Raw genomic sequence first — 18,657 nt, 5'->3', positions numbered from 1 at the left:
AGTTAGCTTGGAGCAAAATATGTTCTAGAACAAAGATAATAACCTTCACTGAAAAATAAATGTGTTGATCATGAGCCTACACTGCATAGTGAGGAGCAGGATGCTGTTTTACCAGAGTCTCAGTGCTGCTGTGACAGTGGTGAATTCAAGCATTGTGCCTAAAATACTCTAGGTACTGGGCTTCATTTAGTTTGTTTTTGGGGGCTAAGCAGAAGGTGGCAATATTGATTAAATCAATTTTATGTCATGCACTTCTATCTTTAAAGCTAAATTTTATAAAACTGAATATTATGCATGCTGGTAGAAAGCAAAAAGTAAAATTTATAATGTTTAACATGCAAGCAATCTACAGTGTTTTCTAACATCTGATAAGACACTGAAGTATTTTGAACATTATGTGTTTCTTCAAGTAGCCATACATCTACGGAAAAGGGATTGGATAGGCATTTCCTGGCAAATTTAGATATGAGAAACTATTGAAATTTTCTTGACACTTGTTTGATTTTTACTTCTCTTAGAATGTGTTACTTTGCTGAAACCAGTTTCAAAGTCTAGGCGGATTGATCCCCTGCAAGCTACACTTGAAGGTTAAGTAACTACAGATCTCAGCTAATCCTGTGTAATCTGCTGTTACTAAATGGCCATTTGTATTCCTGGCGCACTAGTTTCTGAATGCTTAGGATTCGGTTTTTACCTTTTGTCCAAACAACCTCTAAAAGGAGCCATGCATCTCTTTGCAAGTCTGTGTATTGCACTTAGCTTACTGGAGAGAGTGAGCTGTTTATGTCCTTCACAGTGCACCTGTGATTATCACGGCAGAAATGATGGCCTGGGATCAAGGTATGCTTCTCTCCTTGCTACTCAGTGTTCTAATGATTTGGAGGAAAAGGACTCAAACCAGATGGCTTTGTTTTGAAAGCAGTTGACTGCTCAGAAATCAGAGAGGAGGCTTAATTTAGATAAGCTTTAATGTAATTGTGTTAATCCTGGTTGCCTACTCCATTGTTTTCACTTCGATCAGTTTAACTCCTTCAAAGCCCCTCAAATTATTTGAAACTCTCAAACACATTGTGTTACTAAAATATTCATTGCACTTGTATTCACACAATGAACCTCGCAGGAGGTCAAACCACTGAAATTTGTGTGGCCAGTTCAACCTGTTTATAGAAAGCAAAAGTGGGCAGGGCTGATCAGAATGTGTGTGACATGCCCAGATCATTTGCTTCCAGGGTTTTCCCTTTCATTTTGAGGATTAATTATTGCAACTGAATAGACTTTAGGAAGTAGAAAGGACGATCACATGAGTGAAATCAGAGACGTTCATAATCAGAATTTTTCATTTTAAGATGTTAGAGTTTGAAAGAAATGGGTCAACCTTTTGTGTTGGACACTGGGACCTTGCAGAAGTTACTTAACCTCTGTGTTTCTTTAATATATGCTCGTGAAGTGAGAACAAGTGTTTATTTATAATATGCATGAGTCCTTTCAGATAGAAGTTAAATACAAAACAGAACTCTTATTAGCTAAACACAGTAAACTTTTTTTTTTGAGAGAGAATTTTTAGTAACAAAGTCAGATTTTTTGTGTGACTCAGTTGAAGTGAACAGTGAGCCTCAAAGTAATTTGTTAAAAGAATCACTCAATTTATGTCTTACAAATTTATACAAATAACTAATAACATATTTTGTATAATTTTTCATGTTACTGTATAAAATTTACTGACTCCTGGTATCTGTTTGAGATAATCACTCAAGGTGGTTAAAGACAGTGAGAAGAATGTAACAATTTAAGACCTACTTGGCAAAAGATATACTGTAGTTAGTGACTCAGATCAGACTACCTTTCAGAAAACAGTCACAGAAGTGTTTCTGTCTTCATGGTGGCCCCATTATTGATGCATTTTATAAAAATCATAGCATGTTATACCTGACAAGAACTCCAGAAATAATCATTTGACCACTGTAATTTTTTAAATGAATAAATCATATAGAGACAAAATGGCTTGTCCGAGATCACAGTGTTGAGTTGTTGCAGTGACTGGCTGACAAAGAGACTAGGTCTTTTAGCTTCCAATTAAGGCTTTATCCAATACAATGCACTGGAATGCTAACTTAATGAGGAGAAGCTGGATCATTTTGGTATAAAGCACACTGAAATTTGTGATTCAGAATAGAGATGAAGAGGTACACCTAGAGAATTCCAATGATGCGTAGGCACTTCCCCTAAAGAGAGAAGATGAGGCAGCCAGCACATTGCTTATGCTGCTTCCTTCTCTTTACATATGACCTGGCTTTAAAAATTCACTGATTTAATGTGATGTGTTTTACTGAATGGCTGTTTTATTGACTGTTTACTACATGTGTAATGTATCATAATTCAGATGATGCTTTATATTAATCATTTTCAGTAATCTGGTAGAGCTGAATATATAATGGGAGATAAATAGGTCTTTTTTTTTTTCAGGTTTAAATGAATCTAAGTTTTCTGATTTTTCATACTTTACACCCACACATGGACAGGCTTGTTTTCCTATGCCTGTTTTTCTACATGCCACAAACAAGACCATGATGTCATTTGCACAGGGTCACTTAAATTGAGCGGTAAAAAAAAACAAACCTTGCAGTTAGTTGGTTTATTTCTTAGGCTGAAAGAAATGCATTGGTCGCACTTTAAAACAGAGCTTAATTTTGTCATCCAATATGAACACTTGCCTTTTCTTTCCTCCCTTCCCTCCTTTCTTTCTTCCTTTCTCTTGTGCTCATCTTCATAAGGATCAATTTATAACTTCAGTAGGGGATTCTTTTAAAATAGGGCATTTCCTAAAGAAGTTTAGAGTGTACACTTTGGAGCTGGACAGATGTGGGTTTGAAAGATGGCTGTGTAAACCACTAGCTCTGTGACTCTGGGAAGTTACCTAATGTTGATGGGCCTCAGTTATTTTATCTATGAAAATGAGATTGATGATAATAATAGCAAATACCTATTGAGTGCTTGTTAGCAAATACCTACTGAGTGCCAAGAAGGTGTAAACTTTTCCATCCATTTCAATTACTCACCATAAGAGTACCATGTGGGAAGATGAGATGAGACTGGTGAAGTGGCTTTCCATGGCCACAATGATGATAGAGGTTAGAGTCAAACCAAGACCAGACTGACTCTAGAGCTGGTACCTTTACCTATTCCCTAATATCAGTTCATTGGGCTGTTGTGATGATTAAAAGGGGTGCAATGTGATGTATATTGTACATGCCTGACACATAAAAGGCTCAGGTTGAATCACATGAAATTAATGATATTTGATGGTTTTGAATGTGCAAAAACGGCCATTTCATATGGTTCAACCTAGAAGAAGGTGATGAGGATGACAAATTATTACTGAGCATTAAGCTAGGCTGAATGGATACTTCGTGCAAACCAGTAGGGAATGAAAAACTCAGTGCATATTTCAAATAAGTATTACTTTTTTCAAATGCGTCTCAGAAAACAGATTTCCTTCCATTGCTTTGTGACATTAGGGTGGTGCTATGTAATGACCTTGATATGAATGAAGTACCTACAAACTTTCCCGTGGACACTGTGAAGCTTCGCATAGAAAAGACCGTTATCCGTAGGATTGCCGCCGAGGCCTTCTACTACCTGGTGGAGCTCCAGTACCTCTGGCTGACCTACAATTCTGTGGCCAGCCTCGACATCAGCAGCTTTTACAACTTAAAGCATCTACATGAGTTGCGCTTGGATGGAAATTCTCTGACGGCTTTCCCTTGGACATCTCTGAGGGACATGCCCCGACTGAGGACCCTGGATTTGCACAATAACAGAATAACCAGTGTGCCAAAGGAGGCAGTCAGGTACCTGAAGAACCTTGCCTACTTGGATTTATCAAGCAACAGATTAACCACACTGCCACCAGATTTCCTGGAAAGCTGGTCCCACTTAGTGACAGCATCATCCAGAAGCCTGGACCTTCCACCAAGAAGAATTATTCTCGGTAAGCTCACAGCCTCTGGGCTTTTCAGGTCCAGACAGTTTGCTCTGTGTACCTTCTTCAGTTGTCCAGTATTTTTGCATCTATTGGATTTGGTGTTTTACTCTGTACTTGCACTTTTGATGGAGTAGTACCTTTATCATTTGACCGAGGTCAGTTTACCGGCCTGCCCTGTGTAAGGTATAATGACTCTTTTTGTGTCTGTATACGTGCACACCATGTGTGTATGCGTATGAGCATGAATGCATCCATGTTTGTGGAATGAGGGCAGCAGGTGTCTGTGTGTGCATGTGAGGGGAGGGAAAGAAACTCGCCTCATAAACTGAGAGACAAATGCTGCTCTTAGAGAACCTGGAAAAGAATGACAAAGTCTATCAACCCACTCTGATTCTCATGAGCACATCAGTGCTCCATACTCTGCCACAACTGACGTTTTGCTCTGGTCTCTTTTCAGCCCTTTATCAGGGTCTTCAGGAGGGAGGGAAGAGCATCTGCATCTTTATTAAGTAGCAGTGGTTTAGTTGGTTAGGAAGTATAGCTTCCAGATGTGTGTGTATATGTGAGTCACTCAGTTGTGTCCAACTTGTAGTGACCCCATGGACTGTAGCCCACCAGGCTCCTTTGTCCATGGGATTCTCCAGGCAAGAATACTGAGTGAGTATCCATTCCCTTCCCAGGGGATCTTCCCAACCCTGGGTTCAAACCCAGGTCTCCTGCATTGCAGGCAGGTTGTTTACCATCTGAACCAACAGGAAACCCTCCATATATTCTTAATTAAAAAACAAATAAACAAACTAGTCTAAACACCAGTTATTTTACTGACCCTAGATGGGTCTCCTTTAGCTGTGTTTAATCTTGTGTATTTTGATCCTGAATTTGTTTAGATTCTATGGATATTTATCTTGGATTCTTATCACGTAAGCTCCTTCTAGCAAGCTCTTCTCTTCTTTTCGTTTGTCTTCCTACAGTGCTTTGCACAGTGCTGTCCTGAATGCCCAGTAAATGTGACTGCCCAGTTGAAGTCAGTGAAATGAGACCCTTCTCAACAGTATCTGTGGGCAGTGAGGCCTTTTCCCACTTTTGTATGAGACACAGACCTGAAGCTTTGACAAAGCAATTTGATTTGCTTAAGTGTCTGCCTGCAGTGCAGGAGACCCGGGTTCGATCACTGGGTCAGGAAGATCCCTGGAGAAGGAAATGGCAACCCACTCCAGTACTCTTGCCTGGAAAATCCCATGGTCGGAGGAGCCTCGTAGGCTACAATCCATGGGGTCACAAAGAGTCGGACACGACTGAGCGATGACACATGTTTTGTTCATCCCATAAGGCTTTTTTGAATTGCACAAGATATGTTCATCATGGCTGCAGAAGAAGTTTTAATTCTCAGAAAAATGAAAAAAAAATTTAAATGTTTGGTCATTGAAATGACTTATAAGACTTTGGAATGAGAAGCAACTGGGTGCTAAGAAATTGTGCCAGAAATTTCTACTGACCAAAATCACTTGCTAAATATTTTCTGAAATAAAGTATAAATGAAAGATAAAATTGATATTTTTTATAGAAAGGAAAGTACTATGTATTTTATAATAATTGTAAATGGAGTCTAACCTTTAAAAATTTTGAATCACTATATCGTACACCCATATCATATATTGTATCTCAACTACACTTCAATAAAAAGTGTTTTAATTGGAAAAAAAAAGAAATACTGTGACAGCACTTAAATGGCTTTAGCATTACTTTTGTTGAAATGTATATGCATTTTAGTGCTTATGAAACTAAAAATATTTTCTCTGTAAGAACCATAAGAAACAAAGAGAGAAAAAGCCACAAAATTTTTTTCTTGCACAGCTGTTTCATGTTTTGACCACTATCTATCCTTCAGACATTTTTGTTTATATAATTAGAGAAGCATTTTAGGGTGGGTTAGAGAAAAAAATTAGCAATAGTTGTAATTTAATTTAGTTGTTTAATTTAGCAATAGTTGTAGAGTCCTTAAATATTAATAAATATACTGTGATAGGAGCCATGCAAAACCATACTGTAGTACTTAATTACTTTATTCTAGTGACTAATTTGATTCTTATGAGTAACACTAATGGCTAGAAATTTTCATAACTTAAAATTCCATAACATTGGAATTTTATTTCGCTATGTATTTTTAAAAGTTTGTTTGAATGCAATTCCTAATTTTAATAATATTACTCAATGGAGATATAGACTAGAAAATAAAATCAAATTACTAAATGGCTACTGCTGCTAAGTCGCTTCAGTCATGTCCGACTCTGTGCGACCCCACAGACAGCAGCCCACCAGGCTCCGCCGACCCTGGGATTCTCTAGGCAGGAACACTGGAGTGGGTTGCCATTTCCTTCTCCAATGCATGAAAGTGAAAAGTGAAAGTGAAGTCACTCAATCGTATCTGACTCTTTGCGACCCCATGGACTGTAGCCTACCAGGATCCTCCGTCCATGGTATTTTCCAGGCAAGAGTACTGGAGTGGGTTGCCAATGATAGCTCTCTAATGATTAGTTGCTAATATTAATATGAAGAAATAATTTTATAGAATATTAATATTTTCCTTTTGCTTTCCTTGCCTTTGGAGTCAGATCCACAAAACATCACTTAGACCAAAGTCAGTGAGGTTATCACCTATATTTTCTTCTAGAAATTTTATGGTTTGAAGTCTTACATTCAAGTCTTTAATTCATTTTGAGTTAATTTTTGTGTATAGTGTAAGGTAGTGGTCTGCTGCTGCTGCTAAGTCTCTTCAGTCATGTCCAACCCTGTGCGACCCCAGGATTCTCCAGGCAAGAACACTGGAGTGGGTTGCCATTTCCTTCTCCAATGCATGAAAGTGAAAAGTGAAAGTGAAGTCACTCAGTCTTGTCTGACTCTTAGTGACCCCATGTACTGCAGCCTACCAGGCTCCTCCATCCATGGGATTTTCCAGGCAAGAGTACTGGAGTGGGGTGCCATTGCCTTCTACGAGGTCGTGATCTAGTTTCATTCTTTTTCATGTGGCTGTCCAGCTTTCCCCACACCACTTATTGAAGACTATCCTTTCTCCTTTTCATGTTCTTTATTCCTTTTTTGTAAATTGTCCACACCTGTGTGGATTTGTTTCTAGGCTCTCAGTTCTATTCCACTGATCTGTGTGCCTGTTTTTGTGCTAGTACTATACTCTTTGATTTTTACAGCTTTGTAGTATAATTTGAATTCAAGGAACCATAATATCTCCAGCTTTTTTCTTTCTCAAGATTATTCTGGCTATTTGGGATCCTTTGTGGTCCGATACCAGTTTTAGAATTATTTGTTGTAGTTCTGTGAACTATGCCATTGAAATTTTGATTAGATAGCATTGAATATATAGATCACTTTGGGTAATATAGTTATTTTAAAAATATTAATTCTTTCAATCTATGAGCACAGTATATCATTCCATTTATTTTCATCATCCTCAATTTCTTTCTAGTGTCTTGTAGTTTTTAGTGTACAGATTTTCATTTTCATAGTTAAATTTATTTCCAGGTATTTTATTCTTTTTGTTGCAATTATAAATGGGATTGTTTTTCTTCATTTTTCTTTCTGATTGCTGTTGTTAGTGTATAGAAATGCCACAGATTTCTGTATATTGATTTAGTATCATGTGAGTTTATTGAATTCATGGTTCTTTTTTTGGTGGTTTTTTAGTGTTTTCTATTTATAGTTTCATGTCATCTGCAAATAGTGACAGTTTTGCTTCTTCCTTTTTAGATACAAGTGCCTTTTATTTCTTTTTCTTTTTTTTGGCTAGTACTTCCAATGTAGTGTTGAATCAAAGTGGTGAGACTAAGCATCCTTATCTTGTTTCTAATCTTACTCAGCTTTCCATCCTTGAGTATGGTGTTTACTATGAGTTTATCATATATGGCTTTTACCATGTTGAGGTAGATTCCCTCTATACCCATTTTGTTGAGAATTTTTTAAAAAAATCATAAATGGATTTTGAATTTTGTCAGATGCTTTTTCTGTATCTATTGAGAGGATCATGTGTTTCATCCTTCAATTTGCTAAATGATATGTTACACTGATCAAATTGTGGATGTTAAACCATCCTTGGATCCTTGGAATAAATTCCACTTGATTATGGTATATGATCCTTTTATTGTATTCTGGGATTTGGTTTGCTAATATTTTATTGAGGAACAGTTCAGATTATTTAAAAACTTACACAAGAATACTTTTAGTATAACATTAAATTTATGTAATTTTACATGATCATGCAATAATGTATGATCATGACTATTTTACAATTTGCAAAGAAAAAGACTAAAAGTTATACTAATTGATTAACTGTTCTCTTTGACATCTTTCTGCTTTTCTGTATTTTCAAAATGTTCTGCAATGATCATGCATTACTTTTTATAATCATAATAATAAGCAACAAAAGATGTTTTGAAACATGTCCAGCCACGTGTGGCAGCTGACCAAAGCAAAGTCATGACTGCTGCATAACAAAATGGGGAAAGAAGTGCTACCCTTTGCAAAGAAGACTTGTTCATGTGTGTGCATCACACACAGAAAACTCAGTTTTCACGTCTGGAAAATGGAGATAACAGGATTTACTCCATCTTGCTAATAGAAATGTAATGAGAGTGCAGTTTATGTGACAATCTTTTAGAATATAAAGCGGACAGTTTCTGAGGCTATGATTTTAGATCAACAACAATCCATAGCAATTGTGACTGAGATGTGAGTATCTTACAAAGAAGGACTTCTCTAGTTTGACATTTTTTGTTAAACTATAATGTACCAAAATCTTCCAATTTCATTGTTTAAATATGGTAGTGAGAACCAACTCTAGATTATTTAGAACTCAAGTGCTTAACTGTAGCAATTATATCTTTCCAGGTGCCCTGTAGAATTTACTTTTGTACTATTATAATGGGATACATTCTCTTTTCATTTCTTTTTTATTACCCTATGTTTATTGTTAACAGATTCTATTTATAATAGTAATAGTAGCTAATACTGATGGATGCTAGGCCAAGCCTAGTTCTTATAATTTATGGATATAACTTCTTCTAGTCTCACATTAACCCCATGATAAGTACTGTAACACTTACCCAGATTCATTTATTCCATAGTGATGGAGGTAGGGTTTGAATACAAACCATTTGGTTGTAGAACCCTTGCTCTTCCCCACTGCTTTGTAATGCAAGGTATGTAGTAATACCAGAGTTATTTTCCTCATATATATTATTTTACTGATCTATTTAAATCAAATATTTATTTAATAAAAAAGAATTTAGGGAGAAGCTTTTCAGTTACTCCATTTCTCTTCCGTGTGAATAAAAATATCAACCTAATAAAATTGTCCTTTAATGTAGTTATAAAAATGTAAAGTAGTGTCCTGCAAATAAGCATTTAAATTAACTATGAAACAAGATTGATTTGCAGTACAGGTAAATTTCCATGACCTCTTTCTCAAGAATAAGGAAATATTTACACAGGCAAAGTCTGTAAGGCCTAACACTGTTTATCTTGGAGGAAAAACTCTGTAGTAGAAGAGTATAAATTGCTTTTTTGTGTCCTTCTTACGGGAACCTAAAGTTGCTTAGTTGTAAAGGGCTCTTCTATTCAGAATGGCTTCCTCGGTGGCTCAGGAGTAAAGAAGCCGCCTGCCAATGCAGGAGATGGTTTTGATCCCAGGGTTGGAAAAATCCCCTGGAGAAGGACATGGCAACCCACTCCAGTGTTTTTGCCTGGGAAACCCCATGGACAGAGGAGTCTGGTGGGATACAGTCTATGCAGTCATAAAAGAGTCAGACACGATTTAGCAACTAAACAACAAAAAATTCAGAATGGAGTTTGCCAAAGGGCAGTGGTGGCCCTGAGTATTCCCACAGAATTCTGTAAAATGGCATTAATTTAGTTCAACAAATACTTCTGATTCTCTATTGGCTTACCTGCTCTTTCCTAGGCACAGAGGAGACAAATCCATACAATTAAGGCTTACCCTTTGCCAGACATTCATCTGAGGACTGCCTGGCAGTTTCTCAGGCTCTAGGACAACCCCATGAGGTGGGTCTGTAATTGTCATCACCTTCTTTTTCCAGCCGGTAAAGAGGCACAGTCAAGTTTCAACTTCACAGTCCATCTCCAGAGACATCACTTTTATTTTTTAAACTTTAAAAACAATTTTATTTTTAAAAATTTAATTGAAAAAAATTTTTTGGCTGCACCATATGGCTTATGGGATCTCAGTTCCCTGACCAGTGATTGAGCCCAGGCCATGGCAGTGAAAGCTGGGAATCCTAACTACGAGGCAATCAGGAAACTCCTTAAACTGTTTTTTAATTTGAGGAATTGAGATATCATATGCATACCGTGAATCTTGTGCACAATTTAGCAACTGATGGTAAACCTATACCTCCATAAAACACACACCCTCATCAAGATAGAGTGTTTCCATCACCCTAGAAAGTTTCCCTGTGCCCTGTCTCATCAGTCTTCCCCCACCCCAGAGAACTACTACTTTTATTTCTGTGACCATAAATTAATTTTGCCTATTCTATAATTTCATTTGAGGTGCTTTTGTGCTTGGCTTCTTTCAATCAACATTATATATTTTTTTGTGATTCAACCATGTCATTGCACATGTTGGTAGTTTCTTATTGCTCACTCTATTCAACTGTATAAGTGTACCAGTTATTCATCTTTTGTCCTGTTGTTGGACAGATGGACTGTTTCCAGTTTTTAGCTTTATTATGAATTAAGCTGCTATTAACGTTTTTTTTGTGCAAAGTTTTTGTGGCTATGTTCTCATTTCTCTAGGATAAATTCCTAGGATTGAAATTGTTAAGTCGTAGGATAAGCTTTATTGTGAATTAAGCTGCTATTAACATTTTTGTGCAAAGTTTTTGTGGCTATGTTCTCATTTCTCTAGGGTAAATTCCTAGGATTGAAATTGTTAAGTCATAGGATGGCTAGATATATAACTTTTTAAGAAAGAAACTGCCCGTTTTCCAGGCAGAAACTTCCATTAGCACAGTCTGTTTGTTCCACATCCTCAGCAGCACTTGACATTGTCAGTCTTTATTATTTTTGTTATTCTTGGGAGTGGTTATGTCAGGGGAGTGGTATTATATTGTCATTTTAGTTTGGATTTCCCTGAGAGTAATGATATTGACCATTTACATTTACTTATTGACCATTGGTATATTTATAATTTTTAATGTTCATCTTTTTTTACTGAGTGTAACTCTTCATTAATTATATGTATTGTGAATATTTTCTCAAGTCTGTGACTTGTCTATTGATTTTCTTCATGATGTCTTTTTTTAAAAAATTTTCTTCATGATGTCTTTTGTAAGAAAGCTTAAAATTTTGATTACATCTGATTTATCAGTTTTTCCTCTTATTATTAGTGATGTCTGTGTACCATCTAAGAAATATTTGCATACCTACAGGTCAGAGGAAGCCCCTTTGTGGCTCAGATGGTAAAGAGTCTGCCTGCAATGCAGCAGACCCAGGTTCAGTCCCTGGGTTAGGAAGATCCCCTGGAGAAGGAAATGGCAACCCACTCCAGTAATCTTGCCTGGAAAATCCCATGGATAGAGGAGCCTGGCAGGTACAGTCCATGGAGTCACAAAGAATTGGACACAACTGAGTGACTTTCACTTTCACTTTCACAGGTCACAGAGATAGACTTTCTTTGTAGTTTTAACTTTTATATTCAGTTTTTAGCTTTATATTCTTAGCTTTTATGCTTATGACTATGACCCAGCTCAAAACAGTTTTTGACTATAGTGTGAGGTAGAGGTTAAGGTCTATTTGTTCCCAAATAGATGTCCAGTAGTTCTAGCACCATTTGTTAAAAAGGCTTCACGTTTTGAATTGTTAAGGAAAACTGCCTCCACAAAGTTGACTAAGGCATGGTTTTGCCTTCAAGAGCTTATAGTTGACAGAATAGCTTTTGTACTGGAATTTATTGCTGACTTTTCATATAGAATAGCATATCCGACTACTCTGATGCACAAAAAACATTATCCTTTGAGAAATGGAACAAGGCAAAGTTCATTTACCCCTATCCAATAGTAGTTTAAAATTAATTAATGCAAATTGCTGGTTGTGGTTGGGGCTTTGCCAAGGAATGCAGTACAAGTAATAGTTTAACTTTCAGTGAGTTCTTGTATCTTTGTCCCCAGAAGAAAAAAGCATTGAATGTGTTCAGCTCTGGATTACTATTATTATTAAGGCTTTAAAAGTTGTAGCCTTAACTTTAGATGTTCATAGCATGAATAAATATTTTATTTTTGAGGGATTTAAAAGTAAACACATCGCTTTTACATGTAATCCTTTGGATTAATTTTTAAAGCATTTTGTTTTACCATTAACACTTTTTTTTTTTAAAACAGTTTCAAAGTATTAATGAAACTCTTAATTTTATAGCTCTTGGTCTTTCCCTATATAGACAGTTATGCTGCAAACGTTGCTGTTTTAACACTTATTTGTAGATGACAGCACTTAGATCTGCCACCCATACTCTAGATGCTTTTAGGTGGCAAAGAGATAAGTGAGTTATGGTGGAAGAAGCATTAGACTAGGAGGCTCAAACACCTAGGACTTGGGACTCTAAGTGAAAGTGAAAGTGAGTCACTCAGTCATGTCTGACTCTTTGCGACCCCATAGCCTGTAGCTTACCAGGTTTCTCGGTCCATGGGATTTTCTAGGCAAGAATACTGGAGTGAGTTATCATTTCCTTCTCCAGGAGATCTTCCCCAACCAGGGATTGAACCCCGGGTCTCCCGCATTGTAGGCAGACGCTTTACCATCTGAGCCACCAGGGGGACTCTAAGCTGCTTACAATGTCAAGGCAGTAATTTCTTTGTGCCTTAATGTCTTCTGGTATGAAATGGGAAGAATCATACTAGCTTCCTGAGGTCAGTATAAGACATATATACGGTTGTTAAGAATGAGAGCTTTAAGATCAGGATAATGAAAGTGAAAGTTGTTCACTGACTCTTTGTGACCCCATGGACTATACAGTCCATGGAATTCTCCAAGCCAGAATACTGAAGTGGTTAGCCATACCCTTCTCCAGGGGATTTTCCCGACCGAGGGATCCAGTGCAGGTCTCCTGCATTGCAGGCAGATTCTTTACCAGCTGAGCCACCAGCGAAGCTCAAGAGTACTGGAGTGGGTAGCCTATCCCTTCTCCAGTGGATCTTCCAGACCCAGGAATCAAACCAGGGTCTCCTGCATGGCAGGTGGATTCTTTACCAGCTGAGCTACCAGGTTACCCTAGCGCAGGGTAAAATGTAGACCCTTTACAATTTTTGATAAGGGCAGTATTTGTCTCATAGGAAGCAGCCAATAACTGCTGTTTTGTGTTGTTATTATTTTAACTTTTATTAAAGTATAATTGACTTACAATGTGTTTAATTTCTGCTATATAGCAAAGTGACTCAGTTATGCATGTATCTATTCTTTTCCATATGGTTTACCACAGGATATTGAATGTAGTTTCCTGTGCTGTACAGTAGTACCTTACTGTCTATCCATCCTATATGTAATAGTTTGTATCTGCTAATCCCAGACTCCCAGTCTTTCCCTCCCCTCCTCCACTCCCCCCTTGACAACCACACGCCTGTTCTCTATATCTTTAAGTCTGTTTTTGTTATTATTTTATAAAGAAAAAATCTGGCAAAGTCTCTTGAAAGTATGAGCATTCTACACATATTATATTATATGACAATGAATTTTATATTTATTGGCAGGTTGAGTAGAATTTATTTATTTTTTTTTTTTTTTTTGAGTAGAATTTAAATCAGTATTAGAGAACTGATTATAGATTCACGGGACTAAATGTGAGAAGAAGGTTAAGGTAATTCATCATGAAAGAAAAGAAATTTCTAATATAGAATATAGTAGAAATAGTAAGCTTTACCAACACTGGCAGAGAAATATGAACCACTCACAAAGTGCTGTTATAATAAAAATAGGCATAGATAGAAATCCAGAATTTATGAATGGTTAAGTCTTCCACCATGGTTAGACTTTTTTAAACTTGTGGTTCTATTTTTTCTTCTTAAAAATCAATACAAATCCACTCCACAACCACAAATCTCTTTGAGATAAATCTTTTCTAACCTTGGGCTTTTTTTGTAAGGCTAGTATGGGACATCACCCTTAAGATCCTTAAGATTTCTGTCTGACTGAATGCTCTGAAGGCACCATCTTAGATCTTTCTGAGATCCTAGCAACTAACTGTATAGAACCACCCACCTGAATTTGACTTTTGCTCTGAGACCCTTTCTTAATTTGAGAATTTTGGAGAAGGTGGTGTAAGAAGCAGTTTTATTGGGTTTAGCTCCTTTACATTTAACAATTCTGCCTTTAGCTGTTGTCTCTCCTTTATATTTTACTATGAGCAGCAAGAAGACACCAGGCGGCAGTTTCAACACCCTGTGGAAATATCCTTAGCTAGAACATTCATTTCATTGAGTACATTTTCTACTTTCCGTGTTAACCACCGTGATAGTGTTGCCAAGCTTTCTGCTGCTTCATAACAAGGGTGTGCCCTTTTGTCTACTTTCCAATAATATTTTTCTCACTTTTCTTTAAGCTTTCACTGACAGCTTCTTTGAAGGGTACAACACTTTGGCTAACAGTCCTGAAAGCCAAGGCAGATCCTGAAGGCGCTTGCAACCGGAGGCTGTCAGCTAACTATTTCCTGCCGCTGATTCTCTCTTGAAGGGGGATTTGAGCAGTGTACCTCCATGGCCACCACATGGGACATTCATGCCAAGCCATGTTCTACCACTTTTTTCCAATCTTGTCACCTAACTTTGCCTATGTCTCACTCTATGCTTTTGTTACACAGAAATTGTACTACCTCAAAGTCACACAAAATATTGACATATTTCAGGTTGAGTTAGGTGCCTCTCAGCACCCTATAATAATATTTATAATAATATGAATACTTTCTGGCACTCTAATCTGTCACCATATTTATGACATTCTGTGATACTTGGATTCAGATCTTGACTTTGATACTAATCAGCTACATGACCTTGGTCAAGTCATTTGGTTTCTCTGTGAATCAGCTTCTTCATTTTTAAAATGGGGGAAACAATATTCTTTTCATAGAACTGTAGGGATTAAATCAAATAATAACAGGTAAGTGCTTGGAACAGAGTCTAGTATATAATAAATGTTTAATAACTATTAGCTATGATCATTAAAGGATTTCCAGGTGGCTCAATGGTAAAGAGTCTGCCTGCAATGCAGGAAACCCAAGTTTGATCCCTGGGTTGGGAAGATCCCCTGGAGAAGGAAATGGCAACCCACTCCAGTATTCTTGCGAGAAAGTCTGATGGACAGAGGAGGCTGGCAGGCGACAAGTCTGTGGGGTCACAGAGGCAGACACAACCGAGTATTCACGCACACACCCATGATCGTTGATGATTTGAACCGACAGGACACATTGAATTTGGTGGCTGGAGTGCAGGGTAAAACTGACAGAAAGGTGACTCTGACCCCTCAAAGTACTTATGGTTTCAGGGCCAGAGTGCAGAAATGCCACCCATGAGGCTGTGAGTAGACAGATGTCATCAGGAAAAACTTGATCAACCTTTTCTTCCCTTCTGGTCTAGGTCTGCAGGACAACCCATGGTTCTGTGACTGTCACATTTCCAAAATAATGTCATTGTCAAAAGTCGCCGACCCTGCAATAGTACTTCTTGATCCGATGATGGTGTGTAGTGAACCGGAACGCCTCACAGGGATTTTGTTTCAGCGGGCTGAGCTGGAGCAGTGTCTGAAGCCATCAGTGATGACCTCGGCTACCCAGATCACATCTGCTCTGGGCAGCAATGTCCTGCTGCGGTGTGATGCCACTGGCTACCCCACCCCGCAGCTCACGTGGACCAGACCAGATAGTTCACCAGTCAATTATACAGGTATCTTCTTAATTCAGGCCTTTGAAATAAGGTGTTTACAAATGTCTGAACTTAATGTTGTGTTTTTGTATGGTTTGAAATTGGCTGGCTATTTCTATTAAAATATTGCTAAGAGTGTTGAATGGAAAAATTTTGGAAGGTACACTTTACTGATTAATATTTTCCTCCGTTTATCTGATTAACCACATAGATGAAATTAGACAATCTGATTTTTTTTTTCTTAGATGGAAAACAATGTGATTCAGCATCTGGATGGTTGCAGATAGGCCTCTGTCTTTAACTTTCCTCCATCAGAGGAAAATTAAAAAAAAACAACAAACTCTTGGTTTACCAGGTTATCTAAATGAAATATACTGTGAAAGAAAGGAACAGAAGTTACGAGTCCTCCATGCTAGAAAATGATCCATGATGCCTTCTGACCGTGTGGATGGTTGGCATTTTATTACAATGAAAAAATATTCTGAGAAATATTTAAATAATATGTTGTGATAAACATTTTATAGAATCACAGTAGGTTAAAATTGGAAGGGATATCTGAGATCACTTTGTCTTATCCCCTTATTTAAAAAGTGTGGAAACAGAGGTCCAAAAACTGATAGCTTGTCTTGAATCACATACTATTTAGTGACAAAAGTTTACTACTAAGGCCAAAGTTTCTTAATTCTCAGCCCCATGTATTTTTAAAATACTATTTCCCATACAAACCTCATGTCACCTGGCATGTCCTAGATTTCCATATAAACCATTTACAGAACCATCACCTGCCTTCAGCGACTTACAGTGTGCCACTTCTCTCTTCGCTTATGTGAGAAGTATGCGTGTAGGACCAGAAGTTGTTTACTTTTCAGTTGGCATGTTGCTCGAGTCTTTTCTTTCCTTTTTTCTCACAGAGTATGCATTTTTCTTTATTCCAGTAATTCAGGAATCTCCAGGGGAGGGAGTCAGATGGTCCATAATAAGCTTGACGGGCGTTTCTTACATGGATGCTGGGGATTACAAATGTAAGGCCACAAACCTGGCTGGGACGTCAGAAGCTGTGGTCCGTGTGGCAGTGGCTGGTGATGCCACAGCCACCGTCTCATCAGATGCTTCTGAAAGGAGAACTGGGGGGCCCCCTGAACAAGAGGTCCAGCCGGGATCTAGAGGCCCCGCACCTCTGCCTGGTTCATCATCGTCTCCCTGGCCTTATTCCTTCTCGTCCACTTTTCCTCCTACTTCAGCCTCATCTCCTCCCTCCACTGCTTCCTTCTCCTCGTCTCCTTTCTTCTCCTCCACTGCTTCTTCAGCTACAACTCCAAGCACTAGAATATCCACAAGCACCACCACGGCTGGCCGACAGTCACTCAGCCCAGATGGGAAAAGAAGTGCCAAGGCAGAGATGGGTGGCGGGAAGCTTCCCCCAGCGAGTGCAAGTAGAAGAGAAGAGTTGGCATTGTTGGATCGAGCCCCGCGGATGGAAGCGAATGCCGCAATAGAAAACCTCCAGGTGGTCAGCGAAACAGAAGAAAGCGTGATTTTGACATGGGACACCGTTAACACCACCCAGAACTCGGAAGTGACCGTGTTTTATTCTAGATATGGTGAGAAGGACCTGCTGCTGCTGAATGTGAACTCCAGCAAGAACCGAGTCGCCATAAACGGCTTGCTGCCTGGTTGGCAGTATATAGCGTGTGTCTGTCCAAAGGGAATGCCTCCCCAGAAAGACCAGTGTATCACCTTTTCTACTGACAGAGCTGAAGAAGGAGATTCTCAAGAGTCTTTCCTGATGGTGGTGAGTGGTGCTGCCTGCGTTGCTGTCTTGCCGCTGATTTTCTTCCTGTTGTACAAAGTTTGCAAACTTCAGTGTAAGCCAGACTCCCTCTGGGAAGATGATTTGGCAAAAGAGACTTATATCCAGTTTGAAACGCTGTCCCCCAGGTCTCAAAGTGTAGGGGAACTGTGGACGCGAAGGCCCAGAGCCGAATCAGAAAAACTGCTGCTTTGCTCTAGGTCAAGTGTGGAGTCTCCTGACTATTAAAAGTGAGGGTTCTGGATCGGAGTATTATTGCTAAGGTTTTACAGCTCAGGCACATGTGAGCTCCACAGAATTTCTTTCACAAAATTAAGGATCTAGGGGTATAGTTGACCCTCTGTTTGGATGACTTTTGGACGCTTTTCACATCCTTTATGAAAAAAATCACAGATGGAGTGCTTTTAAGTGTGTTTAAAAAAATCATGAGACTTCTGACCTGAAAAGACAAATAATTTTGATTTTTTTTTTCCTGTAGAAAATGTCCATAGAAATCATTTTTAGGGTAGTGCTAAGTCAGTTAATAATATATTTTAGGATAATGCTTTAGTTCTTAAAAATAAATTCATGTGAAAATAGTCATAAAAAGTAAACTCTGAATTTTAAAAAGATAGGTTTTTGGGGCACTGAAGAAAGATTAGTACAACCAGTTAAGCCTTGATGTTCCTTCTTGTTCAAAGTGTTCTATGGCATTTGCTGGGCACCTTTGCTGCCACTGCCTGGTAGAGTGGAATAGTACATAATTTTGCTTTCACTATGGTTAAATGCAACCCAGTGGACGGGGAGGGCTCCAGCTCTTAGTACCATTATGCATTATAATATAGTATAGTGGTATTTGTATTGAAAGTATGAAAAAAATTTCCCTTGTCCTTAGAAACATGGGTACTAGCAAAAATAAGTTAAAAAAAGGATCATGGCAAATAGTAAGACCATTT

General features: G+C 38.2%; 1 protein-coding gene across 1 annotated transcript; it reads left to right on the top strand.

Moving 5' to 3' along the window:
* The first annotated feature begins 724 nt into the window (after positions 1–724).
* On the top strand, positions 725–18,140 carry LRIT3 (leucine rich repeat, Ig-like and transmembrane domains 3). The gene is made up of 4 exons (XM_040237471.1): positions 725–840; positions 3,516–3,988; positions 15,628–15,933; positions 16,848–18,140. Exons 1-4 carry the CDS (start codon positions 725–727, stop codon positions 17,948–17,950), a joined length of 1,998 nt encoding a protein of 665 aa, XP_040093405.1. The 3' UTR covers positions 17,951–18,140.
* The last annotated feature ends 517 nt before the right edge of the window (positions 18,141–18,657 follow it).

This window comes from Oryx dammah, unplaced genomic scaffold (genome assembly GCF_014754425.2).
Source record: "Oryx dammah isolate SB20612 unplaced genomic scaffold, SCBI_Odam_1.1 HiC_scaffold_3, whole genome shotgun sequence".
NCBI classification, from domain to species: domain Eukaryota; kingdom Metazoa; phylum Chordata; class Mammalia; order Artiodactyla; family Bovidae; genus Oryx; species Oryx dammah.
The sequence above is the reverse complement of the archived record's forward strand: the minus strand, read 5'-3'. Positions and strand labels throughout refer to the sequence as shown.